This window comes from Polypterus senegalus, chromosome 10 (genome assembly GCF_016835505.1).
Source record: "Polypterus senegalus isolate Bchr_013 chromosome 10, ASM1683550v1, whole genome shotgun sequence".
Classification (NCBI taxonomy): Eukaryota; Metazoa; Chordata; class Cladistia; order Polypteriformes; family Polypteridae; genus Polypterus; species Polypterus senegalus.
In genome coordinates, this window is record NC_053163.1 from 2,688,059 (window position 1) to 2,703,308 (window position 15,250).

Here is a 15,250-nt window from a genome sequence, read left to right on the forward strand (position 1 = left end):
TAGATAGATAGATAGATAGATAGATAGATAGATAGATACTTTATTAATCCCAAGGGGAAATTCACATAAAAAGTAGTACAAAGTGGAACGAGTCCACCTAAAAGAAAGTGACAGGAGTGATAAAGATAAAGTCATACGCGGAGCTGCTCGAAAGGCTGCCATTCACAGCGGCGCCTGAGTCAATGTAAAAAGTACTTCTAGGAATGAGAGATTTCAGTTTCTGAGCTGCAATAAATTTGCAGATTATTCTGAAAACATGTTTTCACTTTGTCATTCTGGGTTATTATCAAGAAAGATTAATTAAAAAGAATGTTCACACTTGGTTTCATAATATGAACGAGTGTAAGGCGAGCGCGGCTTACAGTACAGTATATATGGAATGTGACTACAGTATGTGAGCTGCAAACTTTTATTTCTTTTCTCTATACTGACCTCATGTATTTGCCTTTAACTAACAAGAACTTCAATTGTGTGAAAAGAAAAGTGTGCAAGATTTTTACCACTGTGATTTGTAAGTCACTTTGGACACATTCATCCTTCATTCTACCTGCTTATTCCAGTTCCAGTTTGGCAACACTGAGTGAACTGCGGAAACCAGCCCGGGATGTGAAGTCAGTCCACTGTAGGCCAGACGCACAAGAATTGTTTTTACTTTGAATTAGCTGCACAAAACAACATTATCAAAGAAATATTTGAAGATAAAACAACCATAGTTAACCAGCTTGACCTCACCAATATGGCTGTTACGGAGCGCCGTGACGCAATGACGTTGTGCCGTCTCGCGCTTTCGTGCGCTCCCACCTTCCGCGCGATGCAGATTTGAACAAATGGCGGAGCTCGGCCAACTGCGCAAATTTGTTCAGGCACAGTTGCGGAACACAGCTGATCTCAGGTGAGTGTGGAGTGAAATCTGGCGGTGTATACGTGCAGAGGGAAAGCGCCGCGATCGGGTGTGTCGTATTTGTCGCCGGGAAGTACAATCCGCGCCGTCTTTTGATGTCAGAGCCTTATCCCAATGTGAGCTGCTTGTTTGCGTCTGCAGCTCTTCTGAATTTTGGTGCACGCGCCCAGTTCAAACGGTCTTTTGGCAAGTGACAGGTGTCAGTGTTACGGTGTGGACAGCTGGCTGGCACAATTGGCAGACGCTAGTTATCAGTTTGGGCAGCTGCTTGCTGCCGTTGTCAGATGTTGGTAGCAGTGTGGATTATTCCCTGGCACCATCCTCCAGGACCGGTGTTAACTGTGGATTGATGAGAGCTTTTTGTAACAAGGGGGCACCGGACCGGAATGAATCAGGCGCGTTGGCTTGTACTTTTAGTGTTCAGATAATGAACTCAGTGTGGACAGCTGGATGGCACACTTGTCAAATACTAATACCAGTGTGGGCAACTGGTTGGTGCACTTGTCAGGTGTTGGTAGCAGTGTGGATTATTGGTTGGCACCATCCTATAAGAATGGTATCCTTGTGGATGGCCAATTTACTTCTTAAGAGATTTTAATTAGTGATTAAACCGAGTGGGTACTCATCTTAAAGAGTCAATGTGGAATAAGGAAACGTCCACACAAGTTCGAGTGCGAGCAGCTGGTGGTGTTGATTCTCTGATGCGATGATTTGCAATGAGAGCAGCCGGCTGGTTCCGTTTCCAAAGACTGAGCACCTTTTCCAAACAGAATTCTCTAAAGTTGCCATCCAATAAGATGATTGGCTAGTGCAGCTGTCACTTTAAGCATCCAGGGAGATGATTGGTTAGGGCAGCTGGCACTTTAGGCGGATGCTATTCATATCGTAATGTGGTTGAATTTTTTTTTTGTCATTTAGCTTCTTTATGGATGTGCGTTTCCTAATTCTTTGTGAATTTCCCTTTGGGATTAATAAAGTATCTATCTATCTAATTTGTTATCCAGCTCAGTGTCCTGGGTGCTCATCCTGACCCTTTTAAAGATGGTGCGGCATTTGGTCAGTCTTTGCTGCAGAAAATGCCTTTCAGTGTGAGGGAGGACTGTGATTAGGTTAGAATACAGAATGAATGAAGTAGGAATTAGGCATCTGTGGCGATGCGGGTTCAGCTGCACGCTCCCATCTGGCTTCTGGGAACTCTTGAACCCGACACCGTTGGTAATGTCACCGATGAGCTAGACAGTGAAGACCTCAACAATGAGTGTTTTATTGAAAAACAAAACCAAAAACAGAGTCCAAATAAATAAATGCAGTGTCTCTAATAAATAATCCGTTAAAAAAGGTGAACTGTGGAGGTTAAAATCCAATAAATAAATCCTTTTTAAAACAACAAGGTTAAAACAATGGCTGGAATCAGTCCTGTCGTAAACCTCTGGTGCTTTCTTCTTTCTACTGGCGGCTCCCCTGCTTCTCCCATACGGGGGAGTCGCCCTACCAGCAGATGCAGCTCCTTCCTGTGCTGGTCCGGTAGCCCTCCGATCCCCGGCTACGTAAGGCTCCAGCCGGACCGAGACTTGGCTTCCCTTCTCCCTTGCGGGCAGGATGCTCACGCTGGTGCTCAACACGCCCAAAGCCACCTCGACTCCGCTCCCTTCAACGGCAAGTCGGTCACTCCAGCTCCTAAAAACTGCTCAGCTGGTTGACCGCTTCAGTCTGCCCCCCGAGAGTTGGCCAGACGCTCCTCTGGGGTCTCCTACCAGCTGCATTGAACCTTCAACAAGCGCGCTCTCATTCGCTCACGCACCGGCTTTCTCCTTCCTGCCGCCTTCTTCTCCCTTAACCTCCGGTCCCGTTCTTTCCTTTTTTCTCACTTCCTTTATCCGCCTCGCACTTCTACTGTTTATTACGGGGACGTGGATCAGGTGTGTCCTGGGAACCGCTCCGGCCCCATTACCACGCCCCCTCTTTTTATCTATTTATTTATCTCTATCTATTTTCAATTTGAGGTGTGGACCCGCTATACCACAGCCTCCAGTTATGAGAACGAAAAATTGTAACTTAAAGGAATACTCCACCCAAAATGATATTTTGATTATCCCTTTTTTACACCATGTGTTTGATAGTAAAGAGGAGAGAAAAAGTCTCATGCAGAAGGGAGGTAAGAAGTTTATAATTCTACAATCATGGTGGGTGACCAGCGCAGAACAACCGCAAACACTATCAGAACGTCCATGAAACGGTCTTGCGTTATTTGTGTCGCATAATCCACATGGACAGTCATCCACTTGTTTGCTCATAACGTCCCAAACGTGTATTTTTACTAACATATTTTTGAATGTGACCTCCTGACCGAGGAAAGAACACACACACACACACACACACACGAGCACCTGACTTGAAGTCTCACCCACTCTCTGCTCATTCATTGGTCAAGAGCCCAGTCTTCAATTCCAAAGCACAGAATTGTGGGTATGCGTTGTACTGTTTACAACCAGACCTTAATGTTAATGACCTTTTAGCAAAGAAATGGCTACTTTTTGTAGGTGTTGAGGATTCGACAGGCGAACACACATATGGATTATGTGACTTGACTTTTACTTTTTCCAAACATGTTTTTCATGTCGTTTGCTGTTCTCCAGCATTTATGACTATTAAGTTCCATTTTCCATTTATTAAGTTTTTTCTTTTTCTTTATGAAAACATTTAATTAAAAAAAATTTTGGCCATCACCATAAGATGAAGTGGTGGCTCTGAGGCTAAGGATCTGCGCTGGTATTGGGAAGGTTGCTGTACGATGGCTGACGCTGCACTGAGACCTCCAGAGATCACGTGAAAAGACAACTTCTCTTCAGGGGTTAACAAAGGATTTCAAATCAAAGTAAAGCACAGGCGGTAAGTACGTATTTTTGGTGGAGTATTCTTTTAAATTTCATCCAGGACCATCAGTGTAATGCGGGACGTTCTGCTCTGAAAGGACTGGAATGGTAAGGTCAGTTTGGCCGTCTGTTTCTGCTGTGCACTGAAGACTTTTGGGTTTGAGACTCCATAATGAATATGAGACGAGAGTTCTAGTATCGACATCAAGGTGGTGTAAACAAGAAGATGGCACCTTCGGTACTAAGTGTGTCACAGTGCCAGTGAAAGTTCACGATACTAGACGCCCGTTCAATACCACAGCAAAAACAGATCCTATTCAATGGCGTTTTACTAGTAAGTACCTCCATTACTCAAGTGAACAATATTTTGCTTTTTTTCTGTGAAAGGGTGTAAAATACTTAAATAGTAAGAGTAACAACAGCTTTAAAATGGTGCTGTACCCATCAAGCAGTCCCCCCACTAGCATTTAAGTAAACTATTAGCCTTTATAAATATCCACATGCCTCATGGGCCTTAAATTATAGTGAGTGACTAGCCGTCCCCCGCGGCTCTGCCTATGTAGCCATGAAACAGGACACTTTAAAAAGCAACAAACCAACGGGTATCGCGAGGTAAGCCGAGGCGAGGTGCACACCAACATGTCGCGAGAAGTAGACTGACTCGAACGGAGGCTGGTGTGAGTGAGGAGGCCCCGCCCGGCTCCTCCTCCCCTCGAACCACAGCCTCTGTCTCGGATTCATGCAAATAAATTGGTAGCACAAGTGAACTCTGATACTTAACGCTTCGTGAGAACTCGCGAAATCAACCGAAATGTTCAAGCCAATTCTAGAAAAAAAAAAAAAGATCTAAATTGGGATCTAAGTAGTCCTCTCGTGTAAAGCGGACGGACATACAGACAGACGTTGGATTTTTATATATGTAAATATATGCATATACATTTTTATATGTGTATATATATATTTTATGTATATTTTTATATAGATAGATATCTATCACTCACTCACTCACTCATCACTAATTCTCCAACTTCCCGTGTAGGTAGAAGGCTGAAATTTGGCAGCTCATTCCTTACGGCTTAAGAGTTAAGCAGGTTTCATTTCGAAATTCTACACATAGCGGTCATAACTGGAACCTACTTACGTACACATACGGCCATAGCCTGCAGCTCGGTCACCGTGAGAGGCGGAGTTGCGTCCCCCATCATCACGCCTCCCACGTAATTGCCTGCCCATATAAGGCCGTCCGTCAGCAGCAATCCAATAGAAACGCTCTGCTGCTAAATATTCGCGGGTGAAGGACTGTGCTTATGCAAACGAAGATGAGATGGTCAGGGATAGACTAGTGTTTGGCACAAACTCAGCGAAAGTGTGAGAGAAACTTTTAAGTGCCGGGTCTGAGCCAACATTATATAAAGCCGTGGACATCGCAGGATCGCACGAGTTTGATGCCCGCCCTCTCAGGTGGCACCTTATCAAATGCTTTCTGCAAGTCCACATTAATAATCTCATCTGCTCCATCCATCCATCCATTTTCCAACCCGCTGAATCCGAACACAGGGTCACGGGGGGTCTGCTGGAGCCAATCCCAGCCAACACAGGGCACAAGGGTGCCAACCCACCGCAGGACACACACAAGCACACACTACGGCCAATTTAGAATCGCCAATCCAATCCAATCTTTGGACCGTGGGAGGAAACTGGAGCACCCGGAGGAAACCCACGCAGACACGGGGAGAACATGCGAACTCCACGCAGGGAAGACCCAGGAATCGAACCCAGGTCTCCTAACTGCGAGGCAGCAGTGCTACCACTGCGCCACCATGCCGCCCTCTCATAGAATTCCAGCCTGTTAGTAAAACACGACCTCCCTCTTCTGACTCCACGCTGACTGTTCCTAATAACTCTTCATCTTGCCAGGTGTCGCTCCATCTTCTCCTTAATAATTTCTTCCATTCATTTTCCTGTGATGCCCGTTTAGCTTACTGGCCTTTAGTTGCTCTGATCTGCCCTGTCACCCTTTTTATATAATGGGATGATATTTGCCATTTCCCAGCAGACTTCTGCTGCTTTTCTCTTCAACGTGTGACGCGGTGTCGTCCCGTCTCGTCTCCCTCGCCACATGTGGTGTTTCCACTCCGTCACTGCCAAAAGAGATCCTCCTCTGCTGGGCCCTTGAGCAAGTCTCTTAGCCTGTAATTGCTCAGGTGGCGCGCTGTACAATGGCTGACCCTGCACTCTGACCCCAAGGGGTATGCGAAAACTAACAAATTCCTAATACAAGAAATTGTACACGGCAAAATAAAGAACAAAAACCAAAAGACAGGAGAGAATCGGTGCCATCAGGGCCATAGCAGCGCCAAGTCGATTGCTGAAACTGCCCGCTGTGACCATTAAGTACAACTCTGTGTGAGCCAAAATTGGACAAACTGAGACCCCCAGTTTAAGAAACTAGAGTGCATGGCCGAGGTGGGCCGCAGAGTTTCTCTTTTCTTTAGCGAGGCCGTCGCTTTCCTGCAGTGAGCACCGTTCTCGTTCTGTTGAGAGGGAAAGCGTGGAAGTGCAGCCTCAGCCAAGACTGACAGAGTGGCATTTTGGGACATTCTGCTAAAAACGACTGTAAAGGGGAAATCCGAATGAAGCGTTTGTGACGTAAACCTCACTGTAGTGTGGTAGTGGCGGGCGGGCAGGCCGGGCGACTTCTTTACCTGCCGGCTGCAGCGGGTTCAGTTGTGTTCTGCCTGGCACTCTGACCAGGCCTGAGTATCTTTGTCTTAATCCAAGGCGACTTTGAAGATACCAGCCAAAAAATATTCCATAATCAGCAGTCTGCTTCATTATTAGTATTATTGTTCTCTGGCAGACTCCTTTATCCAAATGTGACTTCAAAACATGGCAGATAAAGAAAGTCTAAATCAGCAAGCAGCGCACACACCATTGTCGTATCTTTACTGACCGTGTGACTTTCACGGCCAAGGACGGGGTCTTTGGTTTGCTAGCTGCTGAAACGTCCGGTTTAGCGGCGGTGAGACGCCTGTGACGTGTGCTGTGCTGAGCTCCGGCCCGATGTCCCTTCTTTACTTGACGTGAGTGCGCCGGCCTGGCTATCCATTCTCCTCTCCGTCTATCTGTCTGTCTGTCTGTCTGAGCGGTTCCATAGTTGATGAAGTTGTGAGTCTGAGGTTATTGGCGCATCTCCCCGTCGTGGACGCACCCGTAGATGAGGCCTCGCTCGTTACGGACGGGTGTCCTGATGAGCCCAGATGACCATACAGTCCAAATTCAGATAATCAGAATGATTGTTAATCCACAGCAATAAGCAAAAATAACATACAATAAAAAATCAAAATCATATGCTGTGGGTGTTGTGGTGCACATCGAAAAACATAAAGAAAGTTCCGATTTGGGGAAAGGCGCTGCTTCAGTGAAATGTATTAGTATTATTATTATTATTATTATCTTTAAAATGAGACTTCCGCTCTATACGGTGTACACAATTCCACTAAAGTTCACAAATCTCCCAGACCGTGCCGTGACAAAGCAGGCTGTCCACAGATACAGTGCCTAGCGTGCCAGACAGACCCGGTGGATGTAGTTTTACTGGATCCTTATTGTCCCGGTGAAGTTCTCACTTGACGGCGTCACGATTAGCGAGCAGAACCACCCGACCTCAAAAAAATCTCCGAACACGTTTGTGACAGACTGGCAGTGTAGCAGAAAGCGGACAAATATGTCATTACACTCGGGGGACAAGAAAAGTGTCCCACTCCTGACACTCGTCACCCTGGGTCCAGAGACTCGGAGTCCTGTTCAGGTGATTTGAGCCGACTTTACAGGAACTGGGGAACCCAAAAAAATTTTTTACTTTTCAGGTTGTGCCTTCACCTCGCGTGTCATTCAGATTTCTTTCCTTTCTTCGCCATGTGTTGGGTGGTCTTATTTGATTGATATTCTTCATGGCTAACTGTGGATGTAAGAACGCTGACCACGACGATGAATCTCAACGTTTTAGGCCTCCCTGAGACTGAAAATAGCGCTATTGGCATTCTGTGTGTCAGGGTTGGTGTCACCATGTGTGTCAGGGTGTGTGTCCTGGTGTCTCCATGTGTCTCGCCGTGTGTGTCGGTGTTGCTGTGTGTCTCAGGGTGTGTGTCGGTGTCACCGTGTGTGTCAGGGTTGGTGTCACCATGTGTGTCAGGGTTGGTGTCACCATGTGTGTCGCCGTGTGTGTCGGTGTCACCGTGTGTGTCAGGGTGTGTGTCTTGGTGTCTCCATGTGTCTTGCCGTGTGTGTCGGTGTCGCTGTGTGTCTCAGGGTTGGTGTCACCGTGTGTCTCGCCGTGTGTGTGTAAATCCAATAACTTGAGTTTGCTTTCACTTGGGTTACTGCATTACAAGTATGAGGTACAAAAAGTAGATTTCTGTCACCTTTTGGGATTTTTCCGCTAACCAGAAGTGGTCCTTTACCTTTTATTCAGGCAGCTGCAGAGCCCGATTTATTCACCTTGACTTTTAATAATAATTGTTCAATATGTTATTAATTTGATTTGTTGCTGAAGGTTCTTTAATGTACTTAATATAAAAATCTAATCCTCGTCTTGTGGTTTACTCCTCAAATATCCATCCCCATATCCGAGTATACCAGGAAGTCGAGGGGAGGCCGCTCCCGATTAGTTTTTTTATTTTAATGTTGTCGGACACACGCGATTCGCTGGCAGTAAGAAGCCCAAAGGTAAGCAGACGACGGCGGGACGAAGGGTCACAGAAGGGTACTAACACTTCTCTCTCTTTCTCTCTTCTCCGCCGTAAAGAAGAACAATAAAATGCCAGGCACCCATTCCAGCTCTCAAAATGGCCGTTTCACTATTTGCGCTCCTGCCCCTCCGTAGATGACGCCACTTGCGGCCCATTGTCGTGACGTCATATCCTGCCTTTTCATTTCCTGTTGTGTATAAATTCCTCTCCTTTTATGATCAGTTTGTCGAATGTTTATTTTGAACTCCTTTTTGTTTCAAATTTATTTGGCCTCCATCGGACATTATACGGGGCGATTCCCCAAAACTTTACACGACTGGAGTCGTCTTAACACCTTCTCTCCACAATCCCACATTTACAAAACGCATACAAATGTCTGCATTTTCACTGTGACCGTCGTTTTGGACGCCCGAATGCGAAGGCCTTTAAAATCGCTCGCCCGAGTCGGATACTTTTGTAAACGCAGTGACGCCGTTGTGGTGTGGATGAGTGAAGGCGATACTCTCATCATGTTCTGATTGGTTTGTGCTTATTTCATGGCCAATCCCTGATTGGATCCTGCTGATTACAACGTCTCACTCTCTGATTGGTCGCCCTTCATCGAGAAGAAAGACCTCTTCTAACGTAGCAGACATCGAGGAGTCGCTTTCCAGGGGGCTTGATGCGCTGCTTGCATCTAAATTGCATTTTCTGAAGTCTGAATGCCGCATGCACGTGTAAAAGGCAAATTATCTACAGCTGTTACAATTGTGCGATAAATCCCACGGTTACTGTTGCAGTAAAAAAAAAAATTCAGAGCCCCTAAAAATCGGATTGTAAATAACTCGGCTCATCAATGTTTATGACTTCAACTTGTCAAAGTCAATAAGAAGGCGCTGAACGAAGTGGACACACGGAAGCACAGCGCGGTAAAGCGACAGCGTAGACGCACGCGGGCCTTCGTTTACTTCTGAAGGGTTGCTTTCCGAATGTCCTTTGGTAGGCGATGCGCTCCGATTGTCGTGGACCGCTTTTAGTCAGTCCTGTCGTAAATGAGCGCGGAGTGGAGTGTTGCTTTAATATCGGCGGGCTTATTAGTTAATGACTAGCTGTGTGAAAGGCCTGGGCTCCTCGAAACCAATCAATCAATCAATCAATCAATCAATCAATCGAATCGCTTGTGCATTAGTGGCCAAGCGAGGTCCTCTCTCCTCGGAGGTTTCACTTTGGCGACGTGCTCACCTCCATTTTCTATCAGCAGCTAAACGAGTTTCTCTCTCCTCGGAGGTTTTGTTTTCCCGATGTGTTCACTTCGCTTGTGTATTGGCGGCTAAGCGAGTTTCTCTTTCCTTGGCGGTTCCACTTCGGCGTCAGAGTCTTTCTTTGAGCTTCATGCTGTAGCCTCGCACTTACGGCCCAGACAGACAGACACACACACTTCCATGTGTAGACATTCATATGTGACAAGATGGCCGTCGCCAGTTCTGTAATTGGTAGATCCACGTGGCTCCTCAGAGTCACGCGTGTGCTCATAGTTTAGATAAAGCATGAAGCACACGGGGCTCGGTCGGGATCTCTGACGGCCCCTTCTCAAGGTTTTGCCGGTGGTGCGTTGTTTGCGTTTTCGGGCGTATCTCAACGTGTGGACGCCGATCCTTTTGAAGACGGTGTGAATACTGCAGTGTGGATGGCGATCGTTTTTGATCCAATATAAAGGTGGTAGAGTGCCGGCTCGGGCCACGTCCACACTCAAGAGCGCCCCCTAAAAATAAAGGGAATCGATGAAGTGAACTGCGGCCTGAACGCGGAGGCCACATCAAAGCCCGTCGTGCTCATCTCCCTGTCTTGTGTCCGCAGCACTCTGACCCAGGCCATCATTCGGAAGCGCTACCAGACCTTCAGTGGATGTGAGTCACTGAGCACGGAGGACCGGAGGCTCCTGAAGAAAATTGTGGAGGAGGAGCTCCTGAAGATGCAGGTGAGTCCCCGCGAGACGAGCTGTTGTGACGCACCGACTACGACAAACCGTTGACGGGACTTTGGTTATTGTAGCTGAACACAAACCTCGTGTTCGATAGCCTGGAAGAACACAAAGTGAACTTTCATTGAATTTAGCGATGCTGATTCACGTTGCATTACTTCAGTTGAGCTCCACTTGTGTCCTGCTGCTGATGTTCGTTTGTTCTCGCCCTCCATTGCTTCCCATTTTAGTGTCCAGCATTGATGGGTCCTGATCCCGCTTTTCCATCATTGCAATGTCCCGGTTGAAGCCTGACGTCATGGTCATCACTGGCTGGAACAAAAAAAACGAGTCTTTGGTGTGACGGGCGGCCATTACCTGACCGGGATGCAAACGGAGTGGAAGGAGAGAGCATCGGATGGTGGGGCATACCTCCCCCGGGACACTAGAGGGCAGCCTTCTTGGGCGGCTGTGGCACCAAGGATTCGTGCAAGGCATGGGGTGATACCCACAAGCCACCTGGAACACTCGTGGCACCTGAATTAAAGGAGGAGCCTCACTCCATTCGGGGGGCCAGAGTCGGGAGGAGTGCAGTCCTGCTGGGTTCTGCGGCTCTGCGGCCCGCCGTGCTGCTGTTAGATGTGAGGGTCTCACGCTGTTGTGTCGGGACGGCCACATTAATTATTTAACGCGGGTCTCCTTCAAACAGACATCCGGGAATCCCATCTGCGATGCCATTTGTGACGCCCAGGGCATGTACAGCCGCCCTGTCCCTGACACAGACGGGCAGGGGGCGACTTTGACACATGGCACAAGCCTTCCACCTCCACTCCTCCCGACTTCAGCCCCCCAAATGGTGCCAGGAGTGTTCCAGGTGGCTCGTGGGTATTGCCCTCAGTCCACTATACGGCGGCCCACACAGAACTCAACAGGATTGTACAACTCCCAGCATGCCCTGAGGGAATCCGTGGTGCCATAGCTGCCCAGGGGAGGTATTGCCCACCCACCGATGCTCTTTCCCCCGGTCCTTCCATTTTGTTGGCGTCCCAGCCTACCCGTCACAGGTGATGTGTTGCACTTGTCATGTGCGCCTTTGATGTGACGTCCCCCGCTTGTCACTGATAATGTGACTGATTTAAAATGTCCCCCTCGCTCTCGGCTTTAGTTATCTGTGCAAACGTCGATCTCAGATGTCACTCAAGTCCTTCAACTTCCTTGTTCTTCACTTTCAGAAGATCCCCCACCGGTCCAAGTTTTATTTGGTGAGGAAGCAGAAGTGTCCCGTGGCACACAGCCGGTGGTTGTTTTTAACGGCCTGGCGGTCCTTGGTGTGCCCGAGCCCCTACTTGCAGATCCCGTCGTTTTGTTGCAGTAAAACCGCACATGATAAGAACATGTCAAGATGTTCGAAGGCACACCATTGTTGTCCAGTGCAGTGTGTGGCGTGGTGTTGCCAGGCTGGTCAGTAATGCCACTTGTTTGATTTTCTCCTCTGAATCAGGCCAGCAGTTCAAGTGACGACGAACCTCTGATAAATAAAATCGCTACGCTCACCAAGCGAAAGCGAACCTCCGATGAGGACGGCGACAACGATGGCCATGGCAGGAATTCTGACCGCAAGCGGGTGTGCCCGAACCGACCAGGTAGGGCACCCATCTGCCATCTCTCGGGGCCAGGGTGGGGAGTCCCGCTTATATCCCTCCATTTCTTTTCCAGAGTCGCCAGATTCGGGGATTGAACGGCCCAGGAAAGAAGACAGCGAAGCAGAGGAAGAGAGACGGCGGGTAAACCCTGACCTCTTAACACCCGAGGATGACGAGGGGATTACACGGAAGGTGAAGAAGAAGGGCGCGGCTGAGCTAAGCAAGAAAGGCGCTGACAAAAAGAAGGTGAGTGAGGGCAGGCCAGTGGGCGAAGAGGAGGAAGGAAGAAAGAAGAAGAAAACCAGGGTAGACAGTGATGAAGATGAGGGGACAGAAAGTGACGCAAGCAGTGAGGAAGAGGCAGTAGGGAGTAAAGCGGGGAGGCGGAAGCCGGCCAAAGCAGACAGCAAGAAAACAATGGGGAAGAAGGCTAAATTACACAGTGAGGAAGAGCGGGAAAAGAGGAAGATGAAGACGACAACAAAAACCTACAGCCAATCAGACAGCGAGGAGGAGGAGGAAAAAAAGGTGCAAGCGAGGAAGAAGACTAAATTAGACAATAAGAACATTTTAAATAGGTCACAGAAGGCAGACAGCGAGTCAGACAGTGAGGAAGAGGAGGAGAAGGAGAAGGAGAAAAAGCCACCAGTGAGGAAGAAGGGAAAACCTGAGGTTAAGAAGGCAAACAGCGAGTCAGACAGTGAGGAGGAGGAGAAAAGGCCACCGGTGAGGAAGAAGGGAAAACCTGAGACTAAGAAGGCAAACAGCGAGTCTGACAGTGAGGAAGAGGAGGGAGGGAAGCTGGCATCCAGCACATCTGAGAGTGAAGAGGATGAGGACAAGAAGCTCGGAATGGGGACTGGTGAGAACGTGAAGGAGAGTGCGTCCCTTGAGATGCCAGGCCATCAGTCCGACAGCGACTCCTCGTCCTCCTTGCCATCTTTGGATGAAGAGGAGAGAAGGCCAGTGAAGAGCACGACCGAGGCCGACAAGAAGAAGAGTGAAAAAGGCCCGCCTAAAAGCAAGGTGAGATGTCTGCCTGGCCACAGCTGCCACCCCTGCCCCCTTACAAGTGCCATCTTGTGAACATTTTCCATTTTCTCGTCACATCTCAGAAGCGCACTGGTGATCGAGGCCCGCCTGGCGAGGAAGACCCTGCCATCGCGCGCCTGAAGCGCTACATCACGGCCTGCGGGGCGCGCCGCAACTACAAGAAGCTCTTTGATGGCTGCAAGAGCAAAAAATCCAAGATTGAGGTGCTGAAGCAGGAGCTCGAGAAGCTGGGTGTTCACGGTGAGCGGGCAGGCATCTCAGGTGGCAGTGCGTGGCTTTGTCCTTTGGCCAACTTTTCAGCGTCTCCTTTCCATTTCAAACAGGAAATCCCAGTCTGGAGAAGTGCAAGAAGGCCAAGCTGCGGCGCGAGGAGAAGGAAGAGCTGGCGGCGCTGGACCTCGGCAACATCATCGAGACGGCAGGTAAGGAAGCGTGCCAGTCCCCCTGCCCGCCTCATGCCACCTTACTGTATGAGCTGCTCCCTTAGTGTCACCTTTGCTCTCCAAGGTCGGCCTCGCCGGAGGTCCGTAGCCAACAGCTGGGAGGAGACGGGACCACCCTGCCGGGAAGACTACCACAAGGGTCTAGCATCCGACTCGGACCACCGAGGCAAGAAGCGGCTGACCCAGTGGGCCAACCTGAAGGGAATCATCAGCGATGATGGTGACAGTGACTGAGACGCTTGGCTTCTAAACGTGCCATTAGCTGTACATAACACCTGGGGGGCTTCCTGCTGGCGCTCTGCACTTTTAAACCCACCGACGTGACTCCACCTCGGAACACTTTGTTGCTTTTCTGTTTGTTTGTTTGTCCATTTTTGTGCCTAATAAAATTTGATGAACGTTTTTCATAGCGCGGCCTCGGCGTCACTCACTTGGCTTCCAAAGCCCCCCCATCTTTAGTGCTGCGTACCCCTCGAGTCCTCATTTGTAATGTCAACTTCTGACTTGCATGTCTTCTCAGAATTCAAAAAAAAAAAAAAAAAAACTGGCATACATACAGCGCTGTGAAAATGTCTCTGCCCCTTCATGGTGCCCTCTGTGTTTGCGTATTCACCACATGGGAATGTCAGTGGAGCACAAAAGACCACCAGTTACCCCAACATACTGTTTTGAAGCCATCATTTGATTTAGTGCAGCACCCCTGTGAAAAAGTAACCTCAATAGCTGGGTACTTCTGCCACCCTCAACAGCTACAACTACAATCAGCCACTCTCTGGCATTGGGGTCCATTTTGGCCTACTGTCTTCCTCTACGGGATTGTTTTAATTGGTTTCCAGTATAACCCACCCTTTCATGATCCCCCATGAACATCTTGACGGGGGTTCAAGTCTGGTCTTTGACTCAAACTCTCAATCGATGACTGGACCTTCTCCTTCAGGACTTGCCGAGTCCATGCTGCTCTCGGTTATGCCAAGTCACCCAGGGCTCTGAAGGAGTAAAGCAGCCAAACAGCATGGCACTGGCACTACCCTGCCCAACTTGGGCTGTGCTACTCGGGTCTTCCAAACCATTCTGCTGGTGACAGTTATAGGAGTAACCAGGGTGTCCTTTTGGCAACTGATAGATGAAACAGAAGAAATGGGAAGGGGGCAAATACTTTTTCAAAACCCTGTACCAACTTCACAACCCTGGCATGGATGTGTGCTGTCTGGCATCGAAGCCGTCCGCAGGGCGAGTGGTTGGCATTATGAGTGGAATGACTTGCACATTAAGAAACTGACCCTCAATCTGCCAAGGCAAAGTGTGAATGGCAGCTGTGGAGGATGGCAGAGTCCTCCATTAAACCTGCTACTCTTTCTATCGAGCTGAACAGGCAGCCAGCAGTGTGTCAGGAATACTCTGTGCCACCTTCGCCACCCTCTGCAGTGCCCCATGGAAGGTGGTGGGAACAGAGACCCCAAGGTGGTCCAGAACCTGGCGAGAACCTCTTTAGGCTGTGAGACATCATAACTGCTGGCAACGTAAAGCTAGTTGCCCACTCAGCCACTTCGTGCCAGTGTGCCCTACCCATTGTTCTTGGTTTTGCTAGTCAGCTACTAGAGCTCTTGTTGCTACTGGAGGTGGAAATGTAATGGTGGCTGGGGGGTA

General features: G+C 48.7%; 1 protein-coding gene across 1 annotated transcript; it reads left to right on the forward strand.

Annotated features, from left to right (window-relative positions):
• Nucleotides 1-802: 802 nt before the first annotated feature.
• hirip3 (HIRA interacting protein 3) lies at nucleotides 803-14,012 on the forward strand. The gene is made up of 7 exons (XM_039764875.1): nucleotides 803-892; nucleotides 10,362-10,482; nucleotides 11,966-12,107; nucleotides 12,181-13,133; nucleotides 13,223-13,400; nucleotides 13,484-13,582; nucleotides 13,668-14,012. The coding sequence occupies exons 1-7, from the start codon at nucleotides 828-830 to the stop codon at nucleotides 13,835-13,837; spliced, it is 1,728 nt and encodes a 575-aa protein (XP_039620809.1). The 5' UTR covers nucleotides 803-827; the 3' UTR covers nucleotides 13,838-14,012.
• Nucleotides 14,013-15,250: the final 1,238 nt, after the last annotated feature.

Excerpts from the sequence above, each read along its gene's own strand:
- hirip3 (XM_039764875.1), top strand. The coding sequence starts at position 828 with ATGGCGGAGCTCGGCCAACTGCGCAAATTTGTTCAGGCACAGTTGCGG. Across the intron at positions 12,108-12,180 it reads GGTGTGCCCGAACCGACCAG|AGTCGCCAGATTCGGGGATT; the intron begins GTAGGGCACCCA and ends TTTCTTTTCCAG. Across the intron at positions 13,583-13,667 it reads CAACATCATCGAGACGGCAG|GTCGGCCTCGCCGGAGGTCC; the intron begins GTAAGGAAGCGT and ends TTGCTCTCCAAG.